Here is a 13419-nt window from a genome sequence, read left to right as displayed (position 1 = left end):
GGGACATGGCTTAGGGGAGGTGAGTGGTTGGAATTGGTGATCTTCGGAGTCTTTTCCAACCCAAATGATTCTGTGCTTCTTGAAAGCTGAGGCAAAGCTTCGAAGTCACTGATTGTGTAGTCTTCTTTAGCATGAACGCAAAAAAAAGACTAAATATACATGTATGTATATATGCCAGAGCTCTGACAGTATAAATAAGCAGGGTTTATACGTTTTTGATCTGAATATCTGGGAGGAGGAAGAGCTAAGGGCCAATTCTCAAGCAAAGAAACTTGAGAGCAGCAGTGCCTGCTGTGCACACCTCCTGTCCCACGTGGAAGCCGCACTGCACTGCTAGACTGGTGATCATTTTCTCCTGAGTGTGTCCTCATTCAGGCAGCTGCTCTTCAGGATCTTCCTACTGGGGTGCAAGGCAGCAGAAGTGGTCGTGGGTTTCTCCCATAGCAATATGGTTGCTTGCAAAATACCCTCATTACCCTCATTTTAGACACATAATTTGGAGGTACCCTTGTCCCTCCATGCTCAGGAAGCTTCTAAAAGGATAAGGATACTTCTTTTGAACGTACCCTTACAAGAATAATAAGTTTTATACAACTCTAAATTGTATAAAGCAGAGCAAATTCCCCATGAAATAAAGAAATAAAGCTTGGCTCCATTGAAATCATACATAAACTTCTGAGTTGGGGCACTGAGCCTGGGTTCATAGGGGTGACACTTGGCAGCCATCCCTGTCCCTACACCCAGTGTAGCCCTGCCAGTCTGCAGCCCAGACACCCCATGCACACAGAGCTGGGAGCAGGGCTGCCGATCTGGTTCTCTGATGCTTGTTGCCCCAGCTTAGGCAACACGAAAACCCATATTTTATTATTATTTTTTTTTTTTTATTAAAACAGACCATCCTAAATGCATATAGGTATGTACGTATAGCTGTATGCATACAATTCTTCCAGTTTCTTGCAGAGGTATTTATCAGCTGCAGCACTTTGGCAGAGCTGTGCCTTCAAAACGCAGCTTTCAGTCCCCATCTGCAGGCAGGATGGAGCAGAGCACCCAGCACCCAGCAGGGGCATGGTGCTGAGCCGGGGTGCAGATGGAAGCTCATCCCAGTCCTCACCTAACGACTCACCAGCCACTGCTTTTAGGGCCTGGACCCCTGCTGCTGCAATTTGCCTGTTATTCTGCAGCTCTGCGAGACAGTCAGGCTGGGGTTAAAAGCACAGGTTGGTTATGTGTATGCATACATACTTGGGTAAAATGACAAAAAGCAATCATTTTTAAATTGAGGAAAAATGATATATGCAGAGCACCCTGCAAAACACAGCACCTGCTGCAGTTTCCCGGGTCTCATACCAGGCGGTGGAATTTCATGACAGCCGAAAGAATGCAAACTACCCAGGCAGCAGCAGATTTATCCATCACATGAGCAAAACCAGACCAATTCCCATTTTTCTAGTGCAAGACAGGGATATACACACAATGAATGTGGGGAGGGTGTGCACACGGTTTGTCTGTGAGTTCTGTGCCACCCTCTGTTCCCTCAAACACAAGCATTCACCAAGCTCCTGCCTATGCCAGATGTTTTGGCTGCTTGACAAGTTGGTACACAAACCCTGAGGCGGTGAAATCACAAAGGCAAATTTTCCTTGCTCCCTACTTCCACAAGCGGTGACTGAGAGCAGCGCTTTTAGCTTCCTCCAAAGCAGAAGGAAAGTACAGCTCCACCAGCCTTCCCAGGTAAGAGGATATTCCTGTTAGCAGAGGAAACTCAAGGAAATTGAAGTTTTGATTAAAGTCCACCTCTCAGCCCTCCCTCATGTAAGGAGGTTTCAACAATATCCAAGCATCCTCCCTTGCCCACTGACAGACAGCTTGCTAATAGATGCATTATTACTCAAATTTGTCAAAAGCCATTTAAAATCCCATCAGCAGACTGTAAAGGAGAGCATTAGCCCTCAGTTCCAGCTAGTTGGGAACTGAAGTTCCACTAGTTTTAATGAAAATTACTCTGTAATAAGTTTGTCTTCATTTTTTTGTTGTGACACAGACCTTTTATTAATACATTTTCACAGTCAAAGTAATGAGTTTTCCCTATCATATCTGCCTGATAATATATCTTCCAAGAAAAATGAGATTAATCATTATTTTAAAACATTGTCTTCATGATTTTTTTTCATTTCATTTGCGATATCTGCATAGATAAATCAAAAAAATAAAAAATAAAAGTTTTCATCACCCCAGCAGAATGGGATTAATTTACTATAACAAAAATGGATGGGAGCATCAGAAGTACTCACTCAAAATATGCTCGCGGTGACTAATATCATGAATATGAAAAGCTATCTTAGCTGATTCCAAGTTGCAGATGGATCTTGGCAGAAAGGAAGCCGAAGGAAATGAATGTAATAGCTGCAAAATATGTAAAAATGACACGGAGGGGGAAGTCTAGACAATGCGAGATGATTGCCATGTTTTCCAGTTTGGGATGCAAAACTCGTCGTTTGATTGTTCGGAGCCTGCTCTGCCGAACACATATCGCTCTTCCAACCCATATGGGCAAGTGCTTTGCCATATGTTTCAGGATACGACACAAGTACCCGGAGACGTATTACTGCTGAAAATAGAAAAGAAAAAAAAAAAAAAAAAAAAAAGAAGAAGAAGGAGAAGAAATGCTGCCTATATATCAGAGGTGCACTGACTAAAGGGTGGAGCTTCCTGGTGTCCAACACCATGCCTTTACAATGCATGGTTTTCCTCTCCATGGTCAGAGCCTGTGGGCCTGAGGAGCATCTCCTGCCTTCCAGGTCTAGGTATGCATGACCACCTTGCGTGGAGAAGACAGACATCCCACAGACACACCTCTCTTTCCACCCCTTGGGAAACATGGGAGGAAAACCCGGGAATGAGGACCCATGATCTACCTCTTTCCTCTCCCCCTCTGCAACCACCACACACCAATCTCCCTCACCATGTCTCCATGACCCATTCTCTGCTTCTCAGAGCCATGTCCCAATTCCTTTCTCACAGCCACGTCCCAGTTCCCTTCTCCCAACCATGTCCTAATTCCCTTCTGTCCCCTGCTCATTCCCCCAGGAATGGGAGCACATCTCTGTCACAAACCAACATCTACTGCAAGCCATGAACGGAGCTGTCAGAAGATAATGGCTAACGAAGGAGGGTGAGGGCTCTCAAAACTTCTAAATCCATTGAAAAAACCCTCACATTACAGAGCAGAGCATCTAAATAACTCGTGCAACCTCATGTACTTACTGCTGCTATTTTTGTCCAATTCACCATTCACTTTAATGGTCATCAAACCTCAGGGCATCCTGGTTAAATCAGGCAGTGGACACCTGAATGCAGCTTATCTCTGGTCTTTTGAGCTTGGTTATATTGATGCTGGTTATTACTAGCTGCAGAACCATTGCCACTAAAGTTTTAGGACATTAAGAGCATTTGCCTGTAGACAGACATTCAGCAGTTTACTGCTGCTTAAATCTAATGGATGTCTTAAGCCAAAAAAGCAGAACTTCAATGCACATTCAAGTGACAGTTTTGTATAAACACTCCAGCCTGACTGTAACACGATGATTTTCCCCTTGTCAGCTGAAAATAGCAGCATCACAGGCACATTAACCAGATAATCCTGCCAGTTTTATCAAACAAAGTGCATGTAGTACAGCACAGGACAATACCTAAATACCACGCATGGTCTTTTATATCGCCACTTCCTTTTTTGCGACAAAAAAATTAACATTTAACTAGGCCAGAATTGGTTGTAAAGAATAAATGGTGCCCCAGGATCATAACTCTGTGTGTGCTGCACATAACTGCATCCAGCTGCAGCCGCGAGGGAGCACGCTGCCTGTGCTTACACTGCCACCGAATCCTAAAGTGTCTGGAAATGATTTCTCCAGTAATAATTGAATTAGATAAGGAGCATTGCAGGGAATTAGCAGTCCTGCTTGTTGATCTTTGTTGTTTTCCATCTCTTGGTTTACTTTGCATTCTGAGATGAAACTCTCGGCGTTGTTAAAACAGGGCTGTGTATGCAAGGACACCTGTGGCTGAAACAGGTAGGCATGGGGCCCCGAATTTTGGATACCCTGCAGACAAAAGAAACTGGTTTTTGAATGGGGGAATGTTCAGTTATTATTTACATGAAATATTCATGTTCTGCAAAAACCCATAAAGAACATCCTTATCTTCGTTGAAGTATATTACAGTATAGATATTCTGTGTTTATAGAAACTCAGCTTTGGCACTGACTACTCGAGGCTTCCAGGATGGGGCTCACAAACCCAACATCCCCATCAGAGCACAGCTTTCCTTTCTTTCCTTTCTTTCCTTTCTTTCCTTTCTTTCCTTTCTTTCCTTTCTTTCCCGGCAAACCAGTGCCCAAGACAGTTATTGCTACCAGGTTTTGGCTGTAGAAACTTTCAAACACCTTTAATGTAGAACATCAAACACCTTCCCACTGCTTCTTCCATGCAACCTATTTTTCCATAAACGCCACAGAATTCAGAATTCCTGTCCTGTGAACTCTTCCATGATCTAGTCTTCAGTTCTGGAAGAAATTGCACATAAAAACAATCCCTGCACAGCCACAGCTGTGCAGAGCCTTTCACCAGTACTGGTTAACACCGCTGCAACACTGCCCAGCTGCTTCACCTTGCCAGGCATGGAAGCTTTCAAGGTGACACTATGGAAATCCCATAAGGGACTTCTTCCTCACTAAGGTCACGGGCATTTTTTTAATGTCCCCAGTGATACCACAATCACGTCTGAGCTGTCAAATCTACATCATTTCCTTGTGCTACCGTGACAGCTGTTGGGTTTGCGGAGCTGGGCTGGGATCTTGATGAGCTGAAGCCACAGCTGCTGCTAGGAGGAGTTGGTTCAAACCATCAGATGTGGAGAAGAGAGGTTGGCAGCTCTCGGTGTTCCCCATCTGCGAGCCCCAGGTGTTAAATCTTTATTAGCAGCAGTCACTTCAACAAGGCATCAACCTTACATTTAGTGAAACTAGATATAGTAAACTCCTAGGGAGTTAAATGTTATTTTCAAGCATCAATAATCTATTCTGCATTTTGTTTCAAGAGAGATCACTGGTCCAGTTAAAATAATTTAAAAGAAACAATATAAAGGTGGTGGCAAAATCTATTTTGCCAGTCCCAACAAAGCATGCTCTGGCTTTGCGTTACCAGGCGAGAACAAAGAAGGTTTTCGAGGGATTCCATCATGCTGCTGCACAAAGAAATGTTACTAATTAGCACATACTCGATATGCTTGGGCAATTATGACTCCTTCAAAGAGTCACAGCAACAAGTGAAGCATCTGTTGCTTCCTCTGACTTACAATGATTATTTCACAATTATCCTTTCGCATGCTCCGAATTTCTGATTTTTTATTTTTATTTAGGAAGGCAGGATTTGTGGCACCACCGACATGCACAATGAGCAGATGTGCGTGGGAAAGGATAGGAAATAGCGATGGTCTCTGACTGCTGTGTAATGACACCTCAGGGCCAAAATCATTGCCTCTCTGTATTATTTGCATTCACTATATGAATTCCACTTTTTACACAGCAAGAATTGGTCCCATTTCAATAGCTTGGCTCCTGTTTATGCCAGGGGGGATGCCAGTGGCCACTGTTGCGTGCAGCTACACAACACACCGCCGGCAGCCAAAAACCAGCTCCAAGCTACAGCCCCTGCTCGTGCAGCTGGATCGGCACAGATGCTCATGGTATGAACACCACTGAAAGGAGCCCTGCTGAAAGAAAAACCACACCTGGGTTGGAGAAGCAGGCTGAGCATGGCAGCAGCCATGCAGCTGCACTTGGGGAAGGAAGAAGGTGCTGAAGTCAGCTCCACGAGTAGCAAGAACAGGGCACAGCCGAGGCCACAGCCTGCTCCTAACACAGGACTCCAGTGGCAGCCCCTGGTTGTCTCCGTGGGGTTATTTCTCCCAGCCATATAGGTCAGCGGAATAAACAGCTCCCCAGATACACTCAAAAGAAGCGAGAAGGAACTTATACCGTACGGGTTTACAAAAGACTGAAATGATAAGGCCAGGCTGGATGGGACTTTGGGCAACCTGGTCTGGTGGGAGGTGTCCCTGCCTGTGGCAGGGGGGTTGGGACTGGGTGATTTTAGGGTCCCTTCCAACCCACAGCATACCTTGATCCTGTGGTTCTATGACAATGCTTTGCTGGAGGACAGGGGTAAAACATCGCTGGTTCTCCCTCTGCAAGCTGGATTTTTCTGCATTGCCTCTACCTGCCCTGCATATGCCGCTTGGCCAGCCAGCGCGAGGCCTGCTAAGAGCACTTGTGACCCAGCTGCAAAATTGCAGCCTGACAATAACGTGGGAATAACATGTACAGGTAGGTTTGACCTGCCCTCATTTAGGTGTCTGAAAGTTTCACATCCACATCTAAATGATCCACACTATTTCCCTTTCACACTCAAGAGAGAAGCGCCACAGAGGATGACTGGAATTGGTGCCAGATCAGCTGGGTGAGCCCCCCTCTGAAAGGAAATGTTTTTCTACGGAGTGTAAAGGCAGCATTAAGTCAATTCAACATCCAGCTTTCAGACACCTGCGACCCAGGTCAGTGACTCCTACACGGCTTAGGACCATGGCCATGGGCACGCGGAGCTGTTGGAGAGTGGCCTTTCTTTACGGGCAAGCTCTTATCCCCATGACCTTTCTTCATGGGCAAGCTCTTGCCCCGAGACTGCTTGACTTGGCCTCGCTCCCCTTGAGGGTCAAGCAGTGCTCGGCCCTGCTGCCAAAGGCTTGAAGGAAGATCAACATGCCCTTTGCTATGCCTGAAGACAGCAGCTATGCTCCCCACAAACCCACACCTCCTCCATTTCAGTGCCAAGCTGCCGCTCAGGCTCCATTTGGCCCAGCGAATGCCGCAGTTAAACAAAGCAATTCACCTCCCAGCCGTTCATGGGCATGGAACAGAGCGAAAGCAAAAGATTTCCTTGTATTTATACCCGCGTGTCTGGAGACCTGGGTTTGGATTGCGATACTGCCAGGAGGCAGCCACCTAATCCCTGGTAAATTTCATTACCAAGAAGATTACGCTCAGCTGGCAGGAGCTGCTTGGAAATAACTGCTGCGGGTTAGAGGCACAAAGAGAAGGGGGCGGTGTTTAGGTGTTTAATAGTGCAAGCGTGTGCACACGCATAAAGAACTGTCATATTTATACATAAAGACTGACACAAGCGAAATGAGTTGCATCATTTTGGGAGTTCGTCCCTAAACTGAAGGTGCTTTCTTTCACTTGAATTGATTAAACAAATGTAGGGAACAAAGAGAGCCAAATGGACAAATCTGTCTGCGGCACGACCTTATTTCTTACGCCAGCTAATACACTTACACAAACTCACACTGGGAAAATTGAATCTGAGCAGCACTGGGTGCTGTTCAATCTGGCACAGGTGCCTGCGTGCATGCTAACGATTGTGCTGCTTCCTCTCTCAAGGGCTGGAAAGGAAAAGAGAAACTCTTCATTTCCCTCTGAGCAATCCTCAGTCTCTGATAGCGGGAGACATGGCATTATTTGCAGCCCAGACAATCCACTTTTTATCAAGAAACCCAATCTGAGGCAATTTATGATTTCTGAAGTTTGGTTTAAAGAAGGCAAGTTGTCAAGCTCAAGGGTAAAATGATCAAAGAGACAATAATAGGGAAGGGTAAAAAAAAAAAAAAAAATGTTTTCCTCGTACCAATTTGGGCGGATAATTTTTAATGTGTTGCAGTTACATGTTAACTCTGCAACACAACTTAAGCTAAGTCTTTACTACACCTGTGTAATTAAGGCATTAAATGAGGAAGTGTACTGGAGGTACCTGGGGTAATTTCTCAAAGGACTAACTCCTAGCAGCAACCTGACTGTTAATGCAAGTCACAAAATCAGAATGTTTTACTTGCCTCTTCCTGCTTATTTCTATTGTCACCCTGTGAATATTCCCTGGTGCAACCGAGATCACACTTGGATTCTGCCCTGAGCGTTTATGTTAATATATAACAACGAAACCCCACGGCCCTCCACTTGTGCTCAGCTAAAATGCTGCTGTGTGGTTGGGGTACCAGCACCAAAGCAAGGCCTCCTGCCACGTGTGGTTGGTGTACCAGCGAGACCTCCTGACACCCTGGTGCCAGAAGCCCTGCCCGCTGGCGTAACACCAGCTCACATGTAGAACTGTGCACTCACAGGCATGAATTAAATCCGACTCAGAAATATGCTGAAGATCACTAAAAGATATAGCTCACTGCACTTTTTTTTTCTTCTTTTTCACCATCAACCATAGAAAGCTTTATTCCACGCCGGATCACACTTTCAGTTACAAAACATGTGGCGAAAATAACAGTTAACACGCAAGATCTGCCATATTTCTACTTGCCTCTAGTTTCATACCAGGTTTTCCAGATCAAGGGATACAATAAACCTCTCCCATTTTTAACATAATGAATATATCTAATGGTAGCAAATAAAAGGTTTTTATTATTATTTTTTTTTAATTTCATTTCACACTTATTTTACTCCTCCCAAGTCACCATTGTTAGTGCAACAATCCAGCACAGTGCTAGTTGCTGAGGTATATGTGGTTAAACTAATTTCCCATTCAACCGAAACTGCAATGTTTTCCCACCCTTTTTTATTATTATTATTTTAAAGGTACTGAAAGCAGTATATTCACCATTACAGATTGTTTTTTTAAGAATTCCATTCTAAAGAGTGGTTGTGTACTACTAACAGGCTGTAGAAAGCCACAGCCATATTTTTTTATCCCCCATAGAACTCCTGCTGTACTTTTTTTTTTTCTTAAAATATATTTTGTGCAAAATTAAGTTCTATGCAGGTCTGTACCATAATTTGGAAAAAACTGTGTATAAAATGTATGCAATTTTTAAAAACAATCCCAACATCGGACAACAGAGAAAAAGAAACAGATCAGATGCAGCCGAAGTTTTCACATGAGAAACTAAAGAGAGGATGTTCTTAAAGCTCCAGGAATACATTCTTTCAAAAACCAGAATGCACTTTGGTCATTATTAAACATTAGTACAGAGGCAAATAAAATACAAAACGCTTGTTTGTGTTGCTTTATATATAAAAATATTTTTATACCACAGAAGTTTAAGATACATTACTCCAAATCTTTAAAGGTAATCAAGATCAAATCTAGCATAATGTGCAGACTCCTGTAACATAATTACTGTCATTTTTCACTATGAAGCCATTACTTTAGAAACATAAAACGTGAGGATACTTGAGCCAGGTGATATTAAGTCTCCTAATGGAAGTGGAAATTCCGCTCCAAGAAACTTAATTCTGCAGGGGTGATCATTTCTTTTTGTCACAATGAAGACCCACGAGTCAGTATAACTGGTCCATGTGTGAGGCAGGGGGAGAGGACAGGTGGAAAACCAAAGGCTCAAGCTTGCTGGAAAAGCGCTAGGGAGGAATAGGGGGGAAAGGAGGTTAGCTGAAGACACAAATCTGAGAATACGTGGCTTCATTAGTTCTGCTGCCCACCAGAAGAACTCGTTTTCCATGCTTAACTGTTCTTAAACTTCAGTGTGGTATGAATGGCATATACTATAGTGGACAAGAGGAGAGCATGTATCTTACGCTCAGTTACTCGTAGCATTCCGTTCACCAGTATGTCTTTTGCCTGTTTAAATACTCAGTTTCACCATATAATATATACTGCTCCATAGTTCACCATAATATATTCCAATTAATATACATTTATATGTATATATATAAAGTTTCTCATTAAAAGTAACAATAAAAAGTGCAGATATGAGCATGCACAGTCAGAGCTGCGCAGAACAGCCCAGTATTTCAAATAAATACAATATTTAATTTTTATCAAAATATCATACAGCATGGTAACCATTTACAATTATTGCTCTAATAAAAGTGTTAACAAAGAGCACTTGTTGACCTGTTATATAATACCTTATTAATATCCCAGGGTACTTAAACTGCAGTCTCCTCAGTTTAGATCCTGGAATTACTCAAAATATTAAAAATTCCCACTTGCTTCTAATACTAATATAAAATATTTCTGCTACCTGTCATACTGTATTGTCAGTACCTTGTTTTTTATGTCTTCTCTATTGCAACAAAACATCTAGTGATGTTCTGTTGTCCTTGTTAATGATTGGTGCAAATGAAGTATTCTAAGCCATTTTACCACACTTAATCAAATATCAAATGACTTTCAGATGCAACTAAAAATGTTCAACATTGGCCTCAGCTGTAACAGCAAATACAGTAATTTAGTGTGTTCAATTGCTAGGATTTCAAGTTGTCAGATGCTTGGTTTTTGACCCTTCTGAAATCTGATCTTTTCCAAAACTAAACAAATAGTTTGAAAATAAGATGTCAACTAAAATGAAAATAAAACAGTGAGAAGATGAAATAAATACAAAGATTGCACAAGACAGTCAGATGTAAACTCTTCAGTTTTTCAAACAACATCCTTGAAGAGGTTGTAGCTTCTGAAGTACAGATTCAGTGGCTGCTTTGAGGCAGTTTTGTCAATCAGTGAGTTTTTCTATAACACTGTTATCTCATCTTCTTTTATATTGTCAAGATTTGATCTTCCACAGCTGAAAAAGTCAAAGCAGTAAATCAATGTTATTTCCCATCTCAGTTTTACCAAAGCAACAACAACACATCTTTTTTCTTTTTGCATTTGCTACGTATTTAGTAATACAGAAGTTAAATTTTATATTCATTTACTTGTAATAGAAAAAAATGGGTATATGTAAGCAAATTCAATGTCTAATTAATGGCTTTAGCCTACAAGCTTGCACTAAGGTATCCCATAACCTGAATCTTGGAACAGTTTCCAGAGTTCAGAGAGGTTCAGGAAGTAGGACCTGATGAGACAGTCCTTAAGCCATGATAAAAACACTGTGTAACGTTAGTCATGATAATACTGTATCTACTGTAATACTTTACTGCAGTGCAAGACAAAAGGATAGCTTGCATCTCTTTGCGTCCAAAGATGCAAAGTCAACAGTGAGGAACTCAAGAAAGAAATCAGATCTGGAATATATACATAAGTTAAATAAGGTCTTGCACTTGTGTGTATAAATGTTTCTGTATTTATGTCTATGAATTCTTCATGATCATGCCCTAAATAAAGTTAGAGCACCACAAAAATGCAATAAATTTTAAAAGGGCTGCAATGACAAATACATCACTGTTTTTCTGATATAGCTTAAATTTCACAACCATTTTCAAACAATAAATCTGCTAGTTAACACAGTTAAGAATTCACTAATTTATAATACACAATTCAACTACCATAAATCCGAACACCATGGTTAAAAAAAAGAGGTACTTACCTTTAGATTAAATCCAAGCAAGTCACTGATGACACCAGAAACAGCAGACAGGATGACAACTTGGGTGATATTATAAAGCAGTGGATTCATTGTAAGCCCATATAGCCTAAAGGGACTGTCCAGTTCCTAGCAGTGTAAAACAATGACATTGTTAAAAAGCAGAAATGACACAATGGTTTGTTCATTTAAGTATCAGAAGGAGCATTTCTCCATTAAAAACTACTTATTTTCATGCCTTAAGTTGCTTTAAAACATTAAAACAAATTGGACTCTGAGAAAATAGAAATAATGTTTCAGATGTCTGAATAATCCTTCAAAAAATTGGAGACTACCCATCTGGAGCTGCTATTAATTTGCTCGTGCAGACAGGAAAGCTAGTTCTGCTGGTACCAAGGTGCCAACTTTTTAGAATTCCTCAAAATTTTCCCCAAATCATCATCAGCATTAAAAAAGCTAACAGAGGAATACCTCACTACTAGAAAAAAAATAACAAAAACGTCTTTCATAATCCCTTCCTTTTCCATTAATTTTGAGAACAACTAACAATGAATATAGACAGAAAAGGAAGATAAAGGATTGAAAAGAACACTAATAAGCATTTAACTGCAAATATTATATGAAGTATAACAACTATCACCACTTTGGTCATCTGTATTTTCTAGCTTTAAATTCATCTTCATTCTCCTCCTGCCTTAACACATCCTGGGTCTTGAACAAGATTTTATAAATTTTAATAAAGAAGAATTTCAGAGCTCTGACTCTTCTTTGAGAAGAGATGAAATCAGAGTAAACTACCTTTCTGTTTAGATGTAACGTGGCGTTAAATTCTGCTGCAAATACGAAAAATACAAAAGACATGCTATTGAAGAGGAGAGCAGAGAATTTCTTTGAGGAAAAGGCTTTCAGTTTGCAGATTCATCTTATCAACTTTGGGAGTAAGAAAATAGTAAGCATATTCATTGTAACAATCTTCAGTAAAAGCTTGAGGACCAAAATGATCCGAAGACAAAATTAGAAAAAAAGCCCATTTAGCTGCTGGGCATGAGATAAGTAATTTATTTGACCACTAACTACCAGGAATTTATTTAAAGCTTGTAACAGGTGGTTTGGAAACCCCCCTCACTTTTAGGCATGTTCTAATAGTAACTAGGTGATGGTGTGGGATTTGTGTCACGGATCCCACCCCTCTATGGGAAAGACCCTGTTGTTACATTTCTGGAAAGAGTAAAACGTGGGGGAAAAAAAATCGTTTGAAAACCACTGAGAAATACATTGAAAACACTAAACTGGATCACTCAAAGTTCACCAGCATCCTGGCACCAACTGCAGCTACTTCTGACCCCACCTACATTATCACATCTAAATCATTTTGTCTAGTCTACTTGTCCAGTCTCTTCCTGAATCTAGATAATCTTCCTGCATCCACAGGATCCATTGACCTCTTCCACCAGTCTGCTTCCTTCTGTCTGTTCCAAATCTGGCTCCTGAAAGCTTTGTGGTCCCTCTTTGCTATATCAAGAGATACTGCCAGTAATTGTCAGGCTCTCCATGTCTCTACCAACAGCTCTCAAATTAGACTCTTGCTTTGTCAGTCTTCATCTCTCACATGGGAAGAGCTGCACACCTTCCTGAGATGATGGGAGCAGACACACTGCTGAAGTTGTAGTGGTGGGGAATTACTCAGCTGTCTAGAGGGAACAGTCCATCATCTCAGCTACTATCTGACCATATTAAACACAGTTTAGGCTTCACTTTAAGAACAGCATCTTGGTGTACAGGAATCAAAGGAATAAGTGACCAGAATTTGATGTCTGGTAGAATGAGGCAGCAAGGCCCTAAAGTTCCCATATATGCTCCCATTCTCTCCCCAGAAAATAAAACTGTTTTTCTTAATATGTTTGGATTTTCTTGACTGCAGAGGAAAGTTACAAGGGCATTTAAAGAATTGCTATAGGTTTACTGCATGATGATCCAGTCATTCTCTCTACTCGTGGGCATCTCCACATGTGGAATAAGCAGCAATTGTGCTATACT

General features: G+C 41.6%; 1 protein-coding gene across 6 annotated transcripts in view; it reads right to left on the bottom strand.

The window, feature by feature from the left end:
• Nucleotides 1-8527: 8527 nt before the first annotated feature.
• The window catches only part of PHTF2 (putative homeodomain transcription factor 2), a 65297-nt gene continuing 60405 nt past the window's right edge, over nt 8528-13419 (bottom strand). For all 6 annotated transcript variants that reach the window (XM_068669881.1, XM_068669886.1, XM_068669884.1 and 3 more), the window contains 2 exons: nt 11386-11511; nt 8528-10641 (listed from right to left, as the gene is read on the bottom strand). In XM_068669881.1, the coding sequence (XP_068525982.1) occupies nt 10621-10641; nt 11386-11511 (147 nt within the window). In that variant the 3' untranslated portion in view covers nt 8528-10620. The remainder of the gene's footprint in view (nt 10642-11385; nt 11512-13419) is intronic.

The sequence above is a fragment of the Anas acuta genome, chromosome 1 (assembly GCF_963932015.1).
Source record: "Anas acuta chromosome 1, bAnaAcu1.1, whole genome shotgun sequence".
Lineage (NCBI taxonomy): Eukaryota > Metazoa > Chordata > Aves > Anseriformes > Anatidae > Anas > Anas acuta.
This window is presented reverse-complemented; position numbering and strand designations above follow the sequence as displayed.